Source organism: Parasteatoda tepidariorum, chromosome 2, assembly GCF_982258835.1.
Source record: "Parasteatoda tepidariorum strain Cologne lab strain chromosome 2, Ptep-v5.0, whole genome shotgun sequence".
In the NCBI taxonomy this organism is placed as follows: Eukaryota; Metazoa; Arthropoda; class Arachnida; order Araneae; family Theridiidae; genus Parasteatoda; species Parasteatoda tepidariorum.
Genome location: NC_141756.1, coordinates 87706309 through 87728492, shown reverse-complemented (window position 1 = coordinate 87728492; position 22184 = coordinate 87706309). Strand labels below are relative to the sequence as shown.

Here is a 22184-nt window from a genome sequence, read left to right as displayed (position 1 = left end):
GGAGGAAGGGCCAAAGGCAGGGAACCGGTCTTCTCCCCAGATTGCGCATTCGTGCGTTGCGATAGCCTATATTAGGTGCCTGATTATAGCCTAGGCCCCACAATTTCTGAGGGGCCTCAAAAATTTGTAAAAACGCTAATTAAAGGTGGGCTAGCTATGTGTTGATTTAAGTACTAAATAAAAAAAAATTCAGCTAATCAGTGACTTTTAGCAAAAATCACTGATTTCAATTGTTCGTGGTCACCAAACTGTTTTTTATTCTGACATAACATTGTTTTATATTTTGCTTTAATTTATAGATACGTAAACTTTTTCTTAGAAAAAAAAATCTTCAATTGTCTGCTTTTAAAATTTCTTAGAATGTTTCTCTTGAATCATGCAGTTTAATGGATTCTTTTTCATTATTAGGACTACTCTTCAGTAATTTTATTTCAAAATATTTTGTAAGGGGCCCAGAAAATTTGGTGGGCCTTGGGCCTGAATTTGTCTTGATCGGTCCCTGCCTATATTACAAAAAATTTCGTAAACCAAGCTTAAATATTTGTAAAAATATGGCCATATTAATATTTAAAAAAAAACAACTATTTATTTATTTTTGTCTTCTTTGGTTATAACTCCGAATTTGAATATCTTAAAAATTCACTAAGTTTGTGAAAATTTCCTAAATAGTGTTTGTATTTAAAAGAAAAATCTAAATAATAAGAGGGTTTTTAACAAATTTCATTTTGCATAAGACAAAATTAAATAGCAAATAATACATTACAATAGTCGTTCGTACACCACAATGTGATGGTCTAAAGAAAGAAAACATACTTTTATGGAAGATGATCAGATGAAATAAGCTGCCATTTTAAATAAATTTTATCTAACAGTACAAAATAAAATTTGTGGAAAATCCATAATCATTCAGAGCTTTCTTTAAAAAATAACGAAAAATGAATAGAAAATTGCTAAAAACTTTTTAAATGTTGAAGATATTCGAATCAGACTTTTTCATTAGCAACTAAATACTAACTTTTTTTTACATAAAAATTATATTTCTAAGAATATTTAAGCTAGGTGGGTGAAATTCATTTCAATTATTGAAAATAACAACCAAAGTAATCATTGCAAGTTACAAGTTTATTGCTATGTTTTCCAGTCACAGGGTGTTCAAAAATCCTTGTTTTCATATGTAATTTTATGTCGGTACCTTTAACCTGTGAAAGCTTTGAAACTTATTGATAAGTATGAAAAATTGCATGACCTAAACACCTCTAAATTACAAAATAATTGTCTCCGTATTCTTTGAGAAATTTTAAAAAATTTCAAAAACTATAAGCGTTTCTTCTATATAAGGTAGTGCATGTTACACAAAATAATTTTGAAAGTGATCAAAAGTTAGGTTATTCAACCCAATGAATTCAACTTTTCATACATTGCATCATGTACAATAGTAACTCACACCATAATAAACACGACGATGAAAAACCAGAATGCTATTTTGTAAGAATATTTTATTACGCACACACACAAAAAAGGTTACTTACATTACCCAGCCTTATAAATTCAACTTTTCAAAGTGCTGAGTAATCTCATTTGACAATAAGTACAATATCATCTCGCACCATACAAAAGTTACATTATTCAATTTTAGGAATTCAACTTTTCATACTTTGTATAATGTACAATAGTAAATCACACCATAATAAACACGACTATGAGCAACCAGAAACCTGTCTCTATTTTCAGAAAATATTTTATTACACACACACACGCAACAAAAAAAAGATTATTCAACATTAGGAACATGATTGTTAAAAAAAGTTGAACATCATTACTTTACATAAAATGTTACAATAAATCACTTCACATGAACATCATTATAATAGTTTGAAAAAAGTCTTTAAAAATAAAATTAAACAAATTTTAAAGAATGTCTTTTACAAATTTATAAAATTTCATTAAAAAAGTTGCAAATACAATTTTAAATTAAGTGCATTTTATTTTAATAGTCTATGAACAAAAAACAGAAATTGTAACAAGCTCTCCTCTTTCCTCCCCCACTACAGCGCCTCTGGCGGTGAACTAAGACAGTCTGCCAGGAACCGCCGTTAAGCACGGACGTTTAATTCGAGCCCGAAACCCCCTCTTCCAAATTCTTGTATTTTTTTATCCTTGTTTTATTTTTATGTGTTTTGTCCTTTTCAATAAATATTTAGAGTTAGATAATTTCTAGTCTTTCATTATTTATGTGAATTGGTAGAAATACAAATAAACCAGGACTTCCCCTACAAAATATATTTTGTACAAGATATGGAAATTGTACTAAAATTAATAATTCTGGAAAAATATTTTTGACAAATTTTTTAAACATAATTTTTTTATCCATCATGTTATAATACACAGTATAAGCATAAAATTAAATAAAGTGCATTTTGTTTCAACCATTTACAAAAAAATAGAAATATTTATATCAAGATATTGGAAATGCGCTGAACCATTATAAGAAAAGAACTACAAATTAATATCACACACTTATACATAAAGACCTCATGACAAAAATGTTTTTTTAATGAACTGGGCAGCTACTTCAAAACGACAATTTAAAATCATTTGCATATTTCGTTATTAAATTTAAATATTTAGTTAAATAGGTTTCGGAATATAAAAAAAAACCTAATTATGATTCACTAATTTCAATTATTTTTTAAGAGCTTGTGTAATCTTTTGCATTCTTCAAATTTTTGTCGGATAGAGGCATAAAAATGGTCAAAGGTGATTAAAAAAATTTACGATCAATGAATATTTAAATGACTTGCCTTGAAGAACAAGAAATTGATTTTATGAAGCAATCTATACTACTTTAAATGCTTCATAAACCAACTAAGAATAAGGCTTCTCACCAGTATGAACACGGCTGTGTATTCTCAGACTACCATTTCGTGAAAAACTCTTATTACATATACTACAAGAATAAGGCTTCTCTCCAGTATGAACAAGACTGTGTACTTTCAGATTACCTTTTTGTGAAAAACTCTTATTACATATACTACAAGAGAAAGGCTTATCACCAGTATGAATACGACTATGCGTAGTGAAATGACCTTTTAGCGAAAAACTCTTATTACATATACTACAAGAGAAAGGCTTATCACCAGTATGAATACGACTATGCGTAGTGAAATGACCTTTTAGCGAAAAACTCTTATTACATATACTACAAGAGTAAGGCTCATCAACAGTATGAATATGACCATGCATAGTGAAAAGACTTTTTAGCGAAAAACTCTTATTACATATACTACAAGAATATGGTTTTTCACCAGTATGAACACGACAGTGTCGTGTCAGATTACATTTTAGTGAAAAAGTTTTATTACATATACTACAAGAATAAGGCTTCTCACCAGTATGAACACGACTGTGTCTGTTCAGACTATCCTTTTGTGAAAAACTCTTACTACAGATACTACAAGAATAAGGTTTATCACCAGTATGAACACGATTGTGTTCTTTCAGATTAGTTTTTAGTGAGAAACTCTTACGACATATACCACAAGAATAAGGCTTCTCTCCAGTATGAACACGGCTGTGTCTTTTCAGACTCTGTTTTTCTGAAAAATTCTTATTACACATACTACAAGAATAAGGCTTATCACCAGTATGAACATGACAGTGTCTTCTCAGAATACTTTTCAATGAAAAACTTTTATTACATAAACTGCAAGAATAAGGCTTCTCACCAGTATGAACACGGATGTGTCTTTTCAGAATACTTTTCAATGAAAAACTTTTATTACATAAACTGCAAGAATAAGGCTTCTCACCAGTATGAACATGACTGTGTTGTGTCAGAGTAGACTTTTGTGAAAAACTCTTATTACAGATACTACAAGAATAAGGCTTATCACCAGTATGAACATGACTGTGTCGATTCAGAATCACCTTTAGTGAAAAACTCTTATGACATATATTGCAAGAATAAGGCTTCTCACCAGTATGAACACGATAGTGATTTCCCAGATTACTTTTTAATGAAAAACTTTTATTACATAAACTGCAAGAATAAGGCTTCTCACCAGTATGAACACGGCTGTGTCTCTTCAGACTATCCTTTAGTGAAAAACTCTTATTACATATACTACAAGAATAAGGTTTATCACCAGTATGAACATGGCTGTGTTCTTTCAGATGACCTTTTTTTGAAAAACTCTTATTACATATACTACAAGAATAAGGCTTCTCACCAGTATGAACACGACTGTGTCGTGTCAGACTAATTTTTAGTGAAAATTTTTTATTACATATACTACAAGAATAAGGTTTCTCCGCGGTATGAACACGACTGTGAATGGTCAAATTACCTTTTAATGAAAAACACTTATTACATATACTACAAGAATAAAGTTTTTCACCAGTATTAGCACGACTATGCTTAGTCATATTTCTTTTCTCTGAAAAACTCTTATTACATATAGTACAAGAATAAGGTTTTTCCCCAGTATGAACACAGCTGTGTTGTTTCATAATCATTCATTGAGAATATCTTATTACATATACTACAAGAAAAAGTATTCTCACCAGTATGAATTTTACAGTGTTTAGTAGGACTTTTTCCTAAAAACCTCTTGTTTCAATAACAAGAATATGGTTTACTTAAAGGATGTTACTTATTTTGAATAAATTAGGCCATATGATACAAAAAAGAGCTTGCTGTATCAAGTCACTTACTTTGACTTAATTTTTAATTATGTAAAATATAATATTGTAGAAATATGATCACCATACAGCAGGCGTATGATTTGTTAATGGGTGCATCTGTGAAAGTATTAATTTCAATTATATTGAGGTGTAAAAATTTTTTTATTTTTACAACCAACTTTAATATTTCTCTTTTGTCGAACATACCAAAATACAAAACCAAATTAAATTATTTCTATTTATGATATTAACATGATAATAACTATGATTAACATGAAATTATCAAATTTGATTTCATTAGCATTTTATTAACAAATTCACAGTAGAAATATAATTTTTTATAAACGAAGAGAGGCACAAAATTTTTTTTCAGTTCAAAGGTTTGAAATTATCTATAAAGATATAATTAAAAAAAAACTTTAATTTCTAATTTTTATGTCAATGTTCTATCATGCACAAGAAAAGCAAGCTCTGATTCATTAACATAAATACAAGAGTATTAAATTGCACAACTGAATACAGAAAATATTTTCTCAGTGTGAACAGGAGAATCACTATTCAAAATTCTTGTGTTTAAATATGTTTTATCATACATGTTTTAGGAAAGTGTCACACAGCTTAATTATCTGTAACTGTAATTTTAATCTATTTATAACTATGAAAGTTAAATAAAGTGTTACTTATACGAAATTATCCTTTTTTTCCTATCCTTTTTCCTATACGAAATTATCCTTTTTATCCGATTAATTTATCACAATGATATATAAATCGTACAGAAAACACAATATTTTTAAAAAAATATTTATGTACGCATAATATGAATTTTATTAACTGTCAGCAAAAAGATAGGAAGATATTTTATCATTCCCATCGAGTTTTTTTTTCCGTATAAAGAAGGTAATCTATGAATAAGATCTGCATGGAAATAACCTTTCTAAAACGCTTTCTATATTGTTTCCATTACTACGAGGGTAATTCACTTTACATGTGTCAGATTATGAATACGCAGGCTTATAAATTTGATCCAAGAAGTTGCAAATCAAAAACAATTTTTTCAAAACTTTTCTTTATACAAATATGGTTAACTAATGTTTTCTTCGATCTAAGTAAGACATTATGTTTTAATACAGTTATCTCGGTAAAGAATTTTTCCAGAAAGAAGAACACAATAACAATGAGAGTTGTTTACATTATCGTTTGCCTACTTCTACTCACTTGATCTCCAGGATCTCGCGTCAGTGCTTAACGATATTTGAATTGGTAACTGGATGGAGTGAGCTTAACTGTAACTTTCGCGGAGAAGAGTACTTTAAATTCCATCAATAGGGCATGAGCGCGTGACGTCACGATCTTTATTTACAATCGATTGGGTGGCAGGCACTCATTTCTGGTTCAAGGGAACGATTCTACTTTTCGAGACTTTTATACGTGTTTTCAGTAGTTTTGAATCATCTTCGTTTATTTCCTCATAATGAAACTGCACTTTCTCAAAAAGGAAACTGGATTTATTTTTCTCGTGAAATATTTGAAAGATCACTTGGAATGAAGATGGAGCGGATTAAACCAGTTCACAGTGGGACCAAAATCTATTTTCAGTGTCAAAAGTGGGAAAAATTAAGTGTATTCAAGTGTAAAACGTCTAATGAATATTATTATGAACTTTATTTTGCCATTTGTATAATTTTTTCAGTGTCTTTTTTTTAATCATAAAATAATTACATAATTAATACAATCGACGTTGATAATATTTATTGCAGATAATATATATTATCTGCAATAAATATTTTTTATTCATATATAAGTAAAAAAAATTTTATCAATCAAACACAATCATTTATTTGTTAACACACTGTGTAAATTTTTTTTCTTCTGCCAAAAGTTTTCTAATATGGCATTAATTTATTTTTACTTCATTACGCTCAAATTGTGCAGGCAGTGCATGAAAAAACTACAGAACACACAGAATAAATTCTGATTTAATAAACTGATCTTGAGATGAATTTGTATTTTTGTTCCCTGAAATTTTGGGGTGGAGGTAGCCGTAATCTTGGTAACCGCAAAGTCTGGTAAGATACGGAGAAATACACAGAAAGCAAAAACATTAATGGGTCCAAACCTTCCATCTTCTATCGCTCTCCTCACTCAACTATTGGGACCTTATTGATAGGGACCATATTTCTCAAATTGCATCTGCGCCCCCCCCCCATATATTGAATGCCAAGAATCCAAATCAGTTGAAAAAAAAGTGTGCTTATTCAGAGAAAGTAAATTTTTGTGTGTCTGATTTCGTAACTTAAAATATCGTCTTGTCCAATTAATTAACATATGTGAGATCACACCAGCAGGGGCATTAGACGAGGGGGTCAGAGGGGGCACTTGCCCCCCTATCGGGACTAACTTAAATGTCGTCGGGAAAACGCAACAGTCTTAAAAAGAAATTGAATTACATTCTTAAAAATTTCTAGCTTTTATATTAAATTTCTATTTTTTTTTTTTTTTTGTAAATGAGAATAAATTAAAAGCTTAAAGACGAAAATGTGTTCTTTTTACTTGCACTTTACCACCATCTTCCTGTTTATTTTTCCTCAGAAAATTTTGAGGGACAAGTCTTTTGTTTGTGTCCATATGGAAAGTTATTCAACACCCCTGAGAGATAGGGGTGTTGAATGGCTGTAATCAACACCCCTATCTCTCAGGACACAAGAAGACTGTCCTATCTTCTACCCTTTCGTACTTACGTTACTACTCTTTTTGAGACTGACTATAATGCATGTATAATTTTTGCGTTATGAGAGTAAGAGGTGTAGAAATTTTTTCAAATAGCGGTGAGTGCTACAACTATTTTTCTTTATTACACAAGTAATTTCTAAGCTTACGATCTGTGGTAAATTGCACCATACAGCAGCGTTTCTCAACCTTTCAGTATTCGCGGCCCAGTTTTCAATCATAATTTTCATCGAGCCCCCCCCCCACTTGCAGTAAAATGTATGCAACAATAATGTATATTGAGTATTTTTAATTCTGTCTTTAAATTATTTTTAACTAACTACCAAAACAAAAGTAAAGTAAAAATCAGCAGCAATTGAGATTGTAGAAACTATGTTTGGAGTTAATTTTTCAAAACAATTACAGTCCATACCTCTTTCAAATGATACTGTTGCTCGTCGAATTGGTGATACAGCTGAAAATGTAGTGTCAGCTTTTCTCGATGTTGCGTGACAAAATGTTTTCAATAAACTTTGAAGCAAGAGATATTAATAAAGATGCCCATTTCATTGCCTATGTTTGATTTTGTGATAATATGTCAGTAGTAGAACTACTTTTCTGCAAATCAATAGAACTCAAAACAACAGCGCTAGCATTATTTGCTATCTTAAATGATGTTATGAATAATGCAAACACAAAATGCAAAAATCGCATCGGAATATGCACTGGAATATGCATCGGAATATGTTTGTTCAATATCCGGAAGGTTCGAAAGTATACAAGCACTACCCTTATGAAAATTTAAGGTATATTTAAGGTTGATTTGAGGTATTTTTGAGGTATTAAGGTTGTTTTGAGATATATTTAAGGTATATTTAAGGTTGCAGAGAAAACAGAAATAAAAATTATACCTCGTAAAGGTTGTAATTAAGGTGTACGAGGTTGATTTATATATACTTCAGCTTGTTTTGAGGTTGTTTAAAATTCACTTCAAATCATCCAGACTGATAAGGTGATTTTTAAGGTATACCAGGTTTATTTTCTTACATTTGTAACAAAAGAGGTATTTTTGAGGTGTAAAATTTTTTACCTTATTTCAACTAAAAAGAGTGAGATATTTATTGAGGTATATGAAGTCATTTTATTTATACCTAAGCTTATTTTGAGGTTGTTTTAAATTCACTTCAAATCAACCAGACTGATAAGATGATTTTTAAGGTATATCAAGTTGATTTTCTGATACTTGTAATAAAAGAGGTATTTTTGAGGCATAAAAAAATTGACCTTATTTCAACTAACGAGAGTGAGATATTTATTGAGGTATATGAAGTCCTTTTATTTATACCTAAGCTTATTTTGAGGTTGTTTAAAATTCACTTCATATCAACCAGAATCATGAGGCAGTTTTTAAGGTTCACCAGGTTGTTTTTTTTACACTTGTAACAAAAGAGGTATTTACGAGGTATAAAAAATATAATTTTTTTCAACTAAAGAGAGTGAGGTCTTTATTGAGATGTATGAAGTCATTTTATTTATACCTAAGGTTGTTTAAAGTACACTTCATATCAACTAGCTCACTTCCCAGAGTTCCGTGCTAGCCGGCAAATGGCGTGTGTGTTTACAATCGAAAGTTTCTTTAAAATTCGGTAAGTGTGCTTGACATTTATTAATTTAGCTTTGTCACTTTTAATCAAATATGCTTCAATTTTCAAACTTAAATTTCATTATTTTTGTTTTAAAGACGCGTCCTGATCTTAAATAATTTAAGTCGGAGGATATTCTTTGAGGCTATTGTTGTAGGCTTAGCAATAAGACAGATCAATCTAAATATTTCTCGTCGCTGTTTAGGGTAACGTTACTGGTGAATCGTTACAGCAGGTTACGCACAGTATATTTTATTGTTTGTAATTTATTCAAATATAACTATTCTTTTTGTTTTGCTTAAATGTACATGTTTTAACGTAGCAGTATGCAAGCTGATTGAGTAAAAGGTTCATAATTTCTCTTATAAATAAATCACTGAAAATTGAAAGTTAACAGTTTTTATATATTGCAGGTAATAAAACAAATAAACAATACTATTGTAAGGAACGAAATGCATATTTGTTGCCTTCAACAAAAATCTAACATACATATTTAACTAATAAAATAAACATATACAATAAAAATTGCAATCAGGGTAAATACATCACACAAAAATTTTAATATTTCTTCAAAAGTTGCATTTTCATAAAAATATATATTTACAAACATGAAGAAAAAAAACAATCCTGTTTTTCGAAGTAAATATTCATTTTTTTAAATTAATGTTTACTATTAACAGGTGATTCTAAGGTAGGAAACAAGTTTACCATATCAAATCAACAAATTTCATAAAAAAATATATGAGAATTCCTAATAAAATCTGAAATTTTTTTTAATAAAAATATATGTAATATGAGATAAGATTCAAGCTAATTTTAGTGAACTAATTTTTTAACCCCCCTCACAAATTAATAAAGCAAACTTCATAAATTTTCATAATCTGAAAAATATTTTGTTTTTAAACTCCAGAAATGATGAGAATTTGGAAATTCTAACATTATCGCAGAGAAAGAAAAGAATTTTTTTTATTTTAAAATGTGCAGAGTAAATAAAAATATAACGCTAATAAATAAAGAATTTTGAAAATTAAATTCTAATAACATTAAATTATGTAAGGATCACAGAAAACTATAATATCAATGAAAAAAAATCAGAACCGAATAATTTCGGTAATAATAAGTGATTGATATTAATTACGATTACATTATATATAAGCGGGGATTACTGAACTTACATATACATTGCCTCTAGAGAGAAAAAAGTTATTCTAATTCTAGATTGTTTACCACATTAGCAAAATAAATTTTTCCAGTGTCATCGCACTGGATGGAAATACAAACAGAAGATATATTTGTCACAGGAATTAAGTTAAAGTTGCCAGAATTAGTTACTTGTGTAATATGGCTTAGTTCAACATTAAAATTAAGATTAAGAGAACGCATCTTTTCACCAGAAATCATTTCTTCAATAACACCATAATAATTCCAGCAACAGCATATTGAATTCTGACAAGTACAAGTTACTAAAATTTTTACGAAGAAATTAATGCAGCCTAGTTTAAGTTTACTTGCCCTTTTATACATAAGCTTGGTTTAGTTGAGTATCTTAAAAGTATTTGTATGTGTATCACCTATTAAATAATATCTGAAGTTAGTTAGCAAAAAGGCAACTATAGGTGAAGGAAAACTGGCATCCACTTAAAAAATTCTCATGCAAAATTCAAACTTTTTGTCCGTTTAGTCCACTAAGGCAACGCCCCGCTCTTCCGTGCCACAGGTCCTGGGTTCGATCCTTCGGCCGGGCAAGGTTGACTCAGCCTTTCATCCCTTCAGTGGGTCGATAAATGAGTACCAAGCATGCTTGGGAACTAAACACTGGGGGTTCCGCGTTCGGCTGACCACCTAACCGGAACATCTGCTTCTGCATCCCAGAGCCCAAGGTCAAGAAAACTGAAATGGGCACAGTAGACCTTGACCCTCTATGGGCTGTCGCGCCACTGTGTTTAGTTTTATTTTAGTTTTTAGTCCGCTAAGGCAAAATCTTGAATATTATTCTAGATCAACATGATGCAGTTTAATATTTTGGAATGATTTTCAATTTATTTTTAATAAGACTCGTGAAGACTCGTAAAGAGACTAAAAGAACATGAAAACTTTTCGTATAAATAGTGTGCTCTAATAAAATAGTTTTTATCTTTAATCCACAAAGAATATTGTATAAAACAAATTTACTGAGACAGCTATTCCAAAAAAATAATTTTATTATTTCAATTAAATATTAAAATCATTTTGGTGAACCTATACGTAATCTGCTTATATTGTAGTTAAAAAAGTTTAAAAGTATTATTGACTCTGGATTTTTGTTGTCAACATTAGTAACTTATCAAAGTTATATAAATATATATTTCAATTTCCTTCAATTTCTTAAAAAAAAATCTCATCTGAAAATTTCCAAATGAAACTTGCTATGCAACTTTTATATAACTTGATTTTACTCACCTTGAACATGCAACTTTTACAGAGCTGCTCCGTAAATGGCATCCAGAATTTCAAGGTTTGAATAAGGCTGTCAATAATACGTGCTCTGCAGCTAGGAGGAAGTGGAGACTAGTAACTGGAGAGCCTTCCCCTGGGAGTAACTCTAAATATACACCAAAAAGAAAAAAGACAAGTAAATTGTTCTCCTTTGATTCAATGAAATCTTTTCACCTAAAAAATTACTGATAAAGTTTGCATGATCTTTGATTTTTGAAAACATTATTTTATAGCATTATCTTAAATTATTCTCTCAGGCAAGTAAACATATAAACTTAATGTTGCTTTTATTTCGATGGGGCATGAAAAACACAAAACATTGATGTTCTACATTCTTTTATTAAAAGATGATTGATTCTTGATCACATTAAATAAAAGGTTGAAAATGACCTTTTGTTTTTAAAAACCTTACGTGATAGACAATTATTTTCGGAATCAGCAGCATTGAGAATTGGTTTTAGTACAATTTCTTTTGCGAAATTGGACTAAAAATTTAAACAAGCAGGCCAGTGTAATTGAATTTATTCAAAATTTGCTGAGAAAAAAATTTAAATATCAGCATAACAATCCATAATTAAAAATGGTCGGTTGAATTATTGGAAAATTAAGAATTTCAATAAGCGTGTTATTTCTACAGCAGTTTTTATATGCATCTTACAGAAAAATTAGCTTTTTTAAGTGATATGTTTAAACAGTCAAAATAAAGAATTGAAATATACTGGGAGGAGAGTTTTGCAGGTCATTATTATTATTCTTATTCATCTGCTGTTACTAAAGAAACCATTTATTTATTCAAAATTGAATAGAAATAATAATAAAAGGTGATTTATGCAACGAAATAAGCTTTAAAATATTATTCTAATCTTTTAAAATTTGTCATTATCAATGTAAATATGACTCTCGCTAATTCAAATTTTTTATTTATAGGTTCCAATGCTCCAAATAACGTAAGCACAGCAAACTTGCAGAAGAAGCAGAGTAATTGTCAAGAATTTTGATTTCTTGAACGAAAAATTAATTTTTTTTTTGTTAATAAAAGTTTTTATTTGTAAGCTGGCTAAATTATTTAAATTTGCTGTTATTTCGCTTTTACAAAAAATTAGCGCCTTTAACATCTATTCTATATAAATGAGTTCCCACATTTTTCTGAAACAAATGTATCCTCTTTTCACGATAGTTTAATTGAAATTATTAAAATTACAGAAACATTTGAAATGTTCTTTTAAGGTTTATGAGTCAGCATACTTAACATTATTCAACTCTACATGTTAATTCAAGATTAATAAATTTTATTAACTATTTAATTGCAAATTAGCACAAGGTTCACAAACTATAAATTAAAGGCGTTAAGTGAAAATTAATATTCTGAATTGTGTGAGGAAGAATACATTCCAATGGGTTGTATTTCAAAATTAAAGGAAGATATATTCTTTGCATTGCATTTTACTTTTCTTCACACAATACATGGAAATCAGTCGAAAATTCTTTCGAAAGAAAGATTCATCCGTATTCCGCCTATGTGTTTAGAAAATAGTTTCTTAGCATCAGGATTAGCAGTGAAAATTAAGACAGACCGTAAAAAGTTAATAAGTAATTACCACCTAATGTGTAACATTAAAAACTCCATCAGAGTGATAAATACCTCTACAAGTGAAAAGATATATATTTTAGGTTAAAAATTAGCAGTCTAAGGAGAAACATTTTAATTATATTTAATTACCAGCATTAGCATAAAAAAATATAACCTGATGGGAAAAATGGCATATTTTAGTTTGATTAAAAAAATTTCCTTTACAAGCATAAAAACCTATATTTGAGGTGAAAAATAATACACCTTACGTTAGTAAAAAATCACCTTTCCAACTATCAAAAATTACACCTGAGGTAGATTTGAAATAACCTGAAGAGTAAAATGACATGCCTCAGGTTGAAAAATATATACCTCTACAAGCATAAAATTAGATACCTGAGGTTGAAAAATAATTACCTGAGGTCGAACAACATACACCTGAGGTTGATTTATAATAACCTGAAGTGTAAAATGACACACCTTAGGTTGTTGAATAAATACTTCCACAAGTGTAAAAAAATATATTTCAAGCTGATAAGTAATAACCTAAGGTCGAACAAAATACACCTGAGGTTGATTTGAAATAACCTGAAGTGTAAAATGACACACCATACGTTGAAAAATATATATCTCTACAAGCATAAAATTAGATACCTGAGGTTGAAAAATAATTACCTGAAGTGGAACAAAATACACCTGAGGTTGATTTATAATAACCTGAAGTGTAAAATGACACACTTTAGGTTGTTGAATAAATACTTCCACAAGTGTAAATAAATATACTTCAAGCTGATAAGTAATAACCTAAGGTTGAAAATGAAACACTTTAAAGTAGTAAATATCTACCTCTCCCCAGATGTAAAATTAAACACCTCAAGTTGAAACATATATACCTCTGGAGGTATATATTAAGGTATATTTGAGGTTGGTTTTGAGGTATTCATTTGCACCCTTTTCAACCTCAACGACGTCTTTAAATAACAACCTCCTTTATACCTTTAAAATATACCTTGTTTATATCTCATTTATACCTCGATTTTTTCATAAGGGTAGTAAAACAAAAATCGCCTCAATGCGTCTGGACTCATTGCATGATCCACAGAGAAGCTTTGGGTTCGAAAGAAATACGTCCTGGTTTAAATATTGTATTAACTGCGGTTGTAACCATTTCAAATTATATAAAAATGAGAACCCTGAGATCGAGAATCTTTTCTGCTCTTTGTAATGACATGGGTTCAGAACATTCAGATTTACTATTTAAATGTAAGGCAAAATGTTTATCACGTGAGAAATTTTTGCAACGTGCTCATGAATTAAGAGAAGAAATCGTCATTTTCTTAAAAGATAACAGACCGGAAACCGGGAATTTACACTATTGCTTATTTGTGATGAAATTGAGGTACTTGGTCGTCATATTCGAGAAATTAAATAACTTGAATCTTAAACTCCAAGGAGCAAATACACATATGTTGGATACGAGTGATGAAGTTAATGCTTTTTGTAGAAAATTAGAATTGTGGGGCAGAAGTTTAAAGCAAAAAAACCTAACAATGTTTGCAAATGTGGATAATTGTACTAAAACTTATAAGGCTGAAGAAGAATATATGAAAGTTACGTTTGTAGTAACCATTGAACATCATTTAGCCATGCTGGCAAAGAAGTTTGCCAGTCCAAGTGTTTTTTCTAAAGATAATTTGAGTAAGTGAAAAAGTGATTTCAAAACATGGCTCACCTTTGGCACCTGTGCGAAACCTTAGGTGCAGAAGCTTCTGCACCTAAGCTAAAATTTTAAAATTGTACAATAAAATAAATGAAATTTTATTTTACAATTAAAAGTATACGTGATATATATTAGAGATAGGTGTAAGATGTTACAGAAAAAATTCAGATACACAGACTTAATCAGAAAATTATAAAAAAATCCTTAAGGCCAAACCACCCTTGGATCCCCACCTTAAATTTTGATTTAATAAGTTGTTTCACTTTAATAAGTTATTAATATGTCAAAATGTATTTTGTTTTCAATGTATATGTGCGCTTTCCTTTCATCCAGTTAATCAATTTTTTTTAAATAATATTTTCTCTTGAATATTCTCGCGCCACCCCTCTGGCGTGCTCGCGCCCCCCTAGGGGGGCGCGCCCCACAGGTTGAGAATCGCTGCCATACAGTACAAAATACATCGACAACAGAAAGGATAATGCGATTTAAATTTACATTAAAATAAATCTGCACATTATTGTATCAATTTTAGTGATTTTAGATTCTTAGAAACACACTTGAAAAAAATGATGTGAGAAAAAAATTTAAATCATAAAATTCGTTTTAATTTAAATGCTTTGAATTAATTTGTTTGAGTCACCCTATCGGGGAAGACATGACCCCTTGTCGGGCAAAGTCTGGAGCTATCCTTGCACATCAGTGAACCATTCAGATGCTAATGCGTGATGATTAAAAGACATTCAGGATGCCCCCCCCCCGCACTGTACTAGATGGAACTTACAACATCTTTGAAAGGGGTCTGGGTTGTTAGTGATAAAACTGGGGCCTTGTCCATCACAAAATTGATCATATATTCTGTCATAACACAGCATTTCTGAAACTTAATACAACTTTAAAGTTAGAATTTGGTGTGCTGAAAGGGCCATTTTTGTTTATGAAATTACACGATTTTCTTTCCTTTTTTTTCGAAATTCCAATTTATTCAAGAGTTATTTCAATTTTGACTGCTTTCTGGTTTTCGTTACATTTTGTTTTGCTGCGCAAGAACTATTAATTTTAGAATTTTGAAACAATGAAGTTTGATATAAAAATGTGCAGGGAGTGAGATGGAATTAAAAAAAAATTAAGATTCGATTTGAGAATTATCCACTTAAACCGTGTAGTAAAAAAGTACTATATTTGTTGACGACATTCCTCTGAAATGCGCAGCTACAGAGATAAAATTTGCTGTACTGAAAAGGAAACTAATCTATGAATTTAACTCAGTTTTTTCAAAATTCTAATTTGTTCGATGACTGCAATTTCAAGTGTTTTTTTTTCTTTCGATTTTTTCACTTAATTTACTTTAAATATTAAAGATTTATCCATTGTTGTAAAAAATTTATTCATATTCTGCATTTTATCAGCTGCCGCTTGACTTAATTTTAAAAATAACCAAAAATGAAAAGAATGAATGAAAAAATAAAGATATTACGAGACATAAATCAACATTTATATCGAAGTTTTGAAAAATATAAAAAAACTCAAGACAGATAAAACCGTTTCCGGTTTACAGTATCACATAATATAAAAGAAACGTTATACATTATTAAGAAGTATAATTACTTCTCACTTACTAACCACATTCTTATTCATAGTATAATATTTTGTTTAAATGTTGGACACATGTCAAACAACAAATTTAAACAGTATTTCTAAAAAAAAATTTTAAACAAAAATGTTGACATTTTAATCAGAAAATTAGTTTTCCGAAACCCCCTTTCGTGGACGGTACTCTATTACCCCGATGAGCTTAATATTTAATAGAAATATTTTTGATATATTGTACAATTAGCCATGGTATTTATAAAAAAAATATTATTAAACCCTTGTAATCATTAAAGTTTATAATTAAAAGACAGACAAACTCATATATTTACTCACAATCTGTTTATCACAATAGGATTATAGGAGCTGGAAATTCTATGTAGTTGTTCCAGAAACAGCCAAATTTAATAGCTATAATTATTGCTTAGTTGTATACAATACATCACTCTTGAAAAGTCAGAGACGTACAATTTTTTTTATAAATGTTTTTTTATTTTATTTTTTAGAATAAGTCACATTACGAGTCCTTCCCAACTAGTAGGATGAGACCGGGTACAACTCTAACTCTATGGCAAATTTAGAAATGCAGTAAAAAAGAAGCAGACATTTCTGTTTCATATGAAAAAGAAAATTATACACGTCTATGATATTATAGTTCTCTTCTTCTTCTGTTGCACCGCAGCTGTCGGGGACCAAGCATAGACTCACATAATAATTAGTATAGACTCTTTCTCACTCCCGTGAGAATGACGGGGTGAGGTTTCGCCTTCTATTTCTCGCTCCCGTGATATTTCCGGGCTGGAGTGTTCAGTATTAATGCGCCAATAAGAATAGAACTAATTCCTTTCTTTTGCCTGGAAATCATTTTATTTCTCATTTTACACACCAGATGGCAGTACCAGGATATTTTTAAGGTAATTGTAGATAGTTAGCTTGATTTAAACTAGATGTCAGAACTAATCAAATACGTGTATTTGTGATTGGATAAAAGAAATAGGCACTTTTATGACCATTTTCTTGAAAATTAACCGATCATAAAGAGGGTGGCTAAACCGGTTAGTTCCCGGTCTTACCTAGAGAGCAGAGATTCTCCAAAGTAACAGAACAGTACTATTATTGGACTAAATCAGTGGACGAACGTAGCGCTCTAGGAGTAGAGAAACGACTGTAGTCGCAATTTTTTTATCGCAGTTTGTAGGGTATTGTGCTACTTTTTTAGAAAAGTAGTATAGTAATTAGTGCTGGAAGTTATATATGTGTATATACTTTACTTAGTGTATATGCATATATTTTTCCTTTTATGTAAACGTAATTTTTACATTGGAATAAACCAGAGAAGAGAGAAATCAGAAGACTTGTTAAAATGAAAATTAATTCCTTCATTTGTTTTAATTTTTTCATCCCTTGTCCTTTATCATGAAAATTTAATTACTATAAAGTTAATTAGACTTCATTGAATTACTGCACATTTATATGTTTTAAATTGTATAAATATATTTTTCTTTGAATATATCTACAATTTTTACCTTGGAATAAACCAGAAAAATCAGAAGACTTTTTAAAATTCAAAGTAATTTTAAAATAAGATTCAATTTGAAAAATCAATCTCTTTTACGTCATCCATTTGTTTTAATTTTTTTTATACCTTGCGCTTTATCATTAAAATTGAATTAATATGATAAAGTTAATTCTCCCTTTTTGTATACTGAAAGTTTATATTTATGATCAAACTCAAATCTATCTAGAATCAAAATGAAAAACACAAATTATTCTTGATTCAATGTTCTTGAGGAGCGAAAAACCATTTTATGTCATTAAATGTATCTATAAAATGTCTAACTCAGCATTAAAATAATTTAAAGGAGTAAAACTACAAAATTAATTAATTAAATTTTAATGAACTTTTTTGCTTTTTAATTTGTTTCCGAGTGATAAATCTTTTTTGTTAACTAATTTGTTGGAGTGAATGTAATAGTTAAACATAGTCGTCATAAACAATGGAAATAATTTAAATAATTACAATGAGATAAAATACAATATTAAAATCATACAACTAATTTTAAAATATTACATCGGCAAAGTTTATGACTTTGCATTGGCTACCCCCCCCCTAGTAAAAAAAAAGGTTTGCACGCCACTGGCTATTAGTAATTATTGGCGATCCAAATGGGTTACAGGTGGCCCCAGAAGCAGAATATTTTCAAATGTTCTGCAACAGGACTTATTAATTTATACAAATGTTCTGCAAGCAGTTCACAGCAAAAAAAAGTGAGCTTTACATTAAAATACCATATTTTCATTTATTAAAATACAGGATCATACGCAGATACTCTACATTAATTTTAAACCAAGGCAAACATTCTTTATTTGTAACTTTTTCAATCACTTTTGAGGTGTAAAATTTTGTAAATGACGATGAATAATTAGTAAATTAAATTATTATCGCAGGAAAACGCTATCACTTATTCAAGATACATATTGTTCAGCAGGACTTCATTTGTTCTGCGACGTAAGTTACAGTTTCAGGCACTTTCTGCTTCTGCGCAGGTGGCTTAGAGAACTCTTTACCTATAGCTCTATACTTGGCATGTTTTCCCAATTAACTTGTTGAGAGTCATAGAAGAATGAAGTACGTTAGTTTCTGTCTTGATTTTCAAATAGATTAAAACTAAATTAAACATAGTTCTAAAAGAAAGCGTCATGGAAATTTGAAAAAATATTAACAATTAAATGCGAAAAATATTAATAAAGGTGAAAATAGAGCCAGTACATTTTGATACAACTGAAAAGAGGAGAAAGGGCCAAAGCAAGGGAACCGGTCTTTTCTCCAGATTGCGTATTCGCGCGTTGCGATAGCCTATATTGCAAAAAATTTCGTAGACCAAGCTTAAATATTTGTAAAAATATGGCCATATTAATAAACTATTTATATATTTTCGTCTTCTTTGGCTATAACTCTGATTTGAATATCTTAAAAATTCACTAAGTTAGTGGAAATTTCCTAAATAGTGTTTGTATTTTTTAAAAGAAAAATCTAAATGATAAGGAGTTTTCAACAAATTTCATTTTGCATAGGACAAAATTAAATAGCAAACAATACATTACAATAGTCGTCCGTACACTGCAATGTGATGGTATAAAGAAAGAAAACATACTTTTATGGAAGATGATCAGATGAAATACGCTGCCATTTTAAGTAAATTTTATCTAACAGTACAAAATAAAATTTGTGGAAAATCCATAATCATTCAGAGCTTTCTTTAAAAAATAACGAAAAGTGAATAGAAAATTGCTCAAAACTTTTTCAATGTTCAAGATATTCGAATCGGACTTTTTTATCAGCAACTAAATAGTACAACATTTCACTACGACATTTTAAGAATTTTTTTAAAAACTTTTCTTCGAACATGCGAAGTAAGAAAAAGCTACAGGCTCAGATATTGCGCGATTTTCTAACAAATTTAATCCTAAATTAATAATTTTGTTACTAATTAAAAATTATTCTGAAAATTTTGCTAAGTAATTTTGAAGTTAAAAGCCAAAAAATAATTTTTATACATAAAAATTATAATTCGATGAATATTTAAGCAAAGTGAGCAAAATTTAATTCAATTATTGAAAACAACAACCGAAGAAATCATTGCAAGTTACCAGTTTATTGCTATGTTTTCATGTTGTTCAAAAATCCTTGCTTTCGTTCGTAATTTAATGTCAGTCCCTTTAACCAGTGAAAGCTTTGAAACTTATTGATAAGTATGAAAAATTGCATGACCTAAACACCTCTAAATTACAAAATAATAGTCTCCGTATTCTTTGAGAAATTTAAAAAAATGTCAAAAACTGAAAGCGTCTCTTCTATTACTATGGAGTAATGTATGTTACACAAAATAATTTTGAAAGTGATCAAGCTGGCCACTAAAGGCAGATAGTACTCAATACTTTTGATAATTATTTTAAGAACTAAGGTAAATTAAGAACTATGAATAATTATTTTCCAATCAAATAGATTGAAAGATAACTATTCAGCAAATAGAAAATCTGCAGCAAGTTTTCTAGCACATAGCTGGTAAATCTAAAAAGATTAATAATATCAGTTAGTAACTGTTGTCACAGGTTACTACATGCACTGAAAGTAAAAGTTCACCACTAGATGCCACAATTATTCTAACTGGTTCAAAATGCAACGCTCACCCGAGTACAAAAGTTTGGTTATTCAATCCAATAAATTCAACTTTTCATACATTGCATCATGTACAGTCCGGAAAAAAAAAAAAAAACGAATTACCCTGAATAACTTTCGTTCTAATGATCGGATTTTCACGAACTAAGTGTCAATCTTAATGGTTCCTGGGGGTGATCTCAAATATGCTAATTAATTAATGCTAACTATTAATTAAGTTACGAAATCAGACACAAAAACGTACTTTCTCTGAATAAACATGTATTTTTTTTTACATATTTGGATTCTTAACCTTCAAAATATAGGGGGTAGCCGCAATCTGGGAAATATGGTCCCCATAGTTTAGTCAGGAGAGCGATCCAAAGTTCGTATCCCTTAATGTTAATTTCACTTTTTACGTTTTTAGTCATATTTTCAAAGCTATTAAAGCAATTAAAAGAAAATTGCCCCCACTCATAAAACTCATTTACCCAAAGATAATTTCACGAAAAAAATATTTTTAATAATTATTAATTATTTTTTATTATTTAATTAAATTGAGGATGAAAAAATTTTGAATTATAAGGCATGAATTTTTTTATACCATATTAATCTACTTATTTTTCAATTGAAAAATCTAAAGTTTCAACTGTTTTTATTTATTGGAAGCTAAGAAAAATTAAAATTAATTATTTTTAAAAAAATAATTTGACGACAATAAAGAAATAATTAAATGAGGCGATTAATATTAAAATGTGATAAACTTGCGAGGAACTTGACTTCGAGCGCGTAGCGTAAAATTTCATTCATATTTTTTTCGCTAATAATCGTTTGCTAATCTTTTTATTTTTTTCAAACTATAAAATAGGATGTTTCTTTTTTAGTCGTTTAATAATTTGTTTGCAATTTAGTAAAGAAATCTGAATAAAACATTTTGAATAAAAAACACTTTATTCAACGAATGTCTAGTTTTATAAAAGCGTGCTTCTGATAGAATATGATTATACACCAGATTGTGCTTATTTAATGTGATTATTTTTTATTTTTTAGTTCTTTTTTCCCAATAATTGATACAATTTCAATAATATACATACTATGAATAGATTTGGAATAATATATTTATCAATTTCTTGAATATATATTTCATAAATATTAATAAAAACCCGTAGTCAACATTTTTAAGCATCTCTCACAACATCGCAAATTTCTCAACATCTTATAGGGTAAACTAACCAATGAATGAACACTTAAGCTTAGCTTGCCTTTAAAAAAAAATCATAAAAATTTCAAAATTTGTAATTTTAGCTAAATGATGGTGTCGACATATTTGTTATTAAATGCAAATTATGTAAAAAAAAAAATTTAGATAACTTACATAATATTGTTTTAAGCTTTTGGTGGTTTAAATAATAAGTAGTAAGATAACCAAGTGAAGGAACAGTTCTTACCAGTGAATAAATACTAAATTTTCAAGTGCATGAACACTTAATTTTGAGAATGTTTGATGCTCTTTAGGAATCCATAGGCCACACACGTCTAAAAACAAGCTTTTTCTTGGAATTACAACATATAACCACACTTAACGTGGAAAATTTTACTTTTTTTTCAGTCATGGAATGGAAAGTAAAATATGTTTGAATA

At 29.4% G+C, this 22184-nt stretch overlaps 2 protein-coding genes and 1 long non-coding RNA gene across 4 annotated transcripts in view; 1 reads left to right on the top strand and 2 right to left on the bottom strand.

Annotated features, from left to right (window-relative positions):
* LOC139425048 (caltractin-like) overlaps positions 1-5960 on the bottom strand; it is a 28786-nt gene extending 22826 nt beyond the window's left edge. The window contains exon 1 of one of the 2 annotated variants that reach the window (XM_087157686.1): positions 5899-5960. The gene's annotated coding sequence lies outside the window, so the exon portion shown is untranslated. The remainder of the gene's footprint in view (positions 1-5898) is intronic. The other variant, XM_087157687.1, reaches the window with a different exon arrangement.
* LOC107443957 (uncharacterized) lies at positions 1477-5928 on the bottom strand. Its single transcript, XM_087157682.1, has one exon. It carries the CDS (start codon positions 4513-4515, stop codon positions 2866-2868), a length of 1650 nt encoding a protein of 549 aa, XP_087013808.1. The 5' UTR covers positions 4516-5928; the 3' UTR covers positions 1477-2865.
* A 2701-nt stretch (positions 5961-8661) lies between the features above and the next one.
* On the top strand, positions 8662-12559 carry LOC147815892 (uncharacterized). Its single transcript, XR_015431439.1, has 3 exons — positions 8662-9035; positions 11494-11643; positions 12435-12559. It is a non-coding gene; the product is annotated as an uncharacterized LOC147815892 (long non-coding RNA).
* The last annotated feature ends 9625 nt before the right edge of the window (positions 12560-22184 follow it).

Excerpts from the sequence above, each read along its gene's own strand:
- LOC107443957 (XM_087157682.1), bottom strand. The coding sequence starts at position 4,515 with ATGATTATGAAACAACACAGCTGTGTTCATACTGGGGAAAAACCTTAT.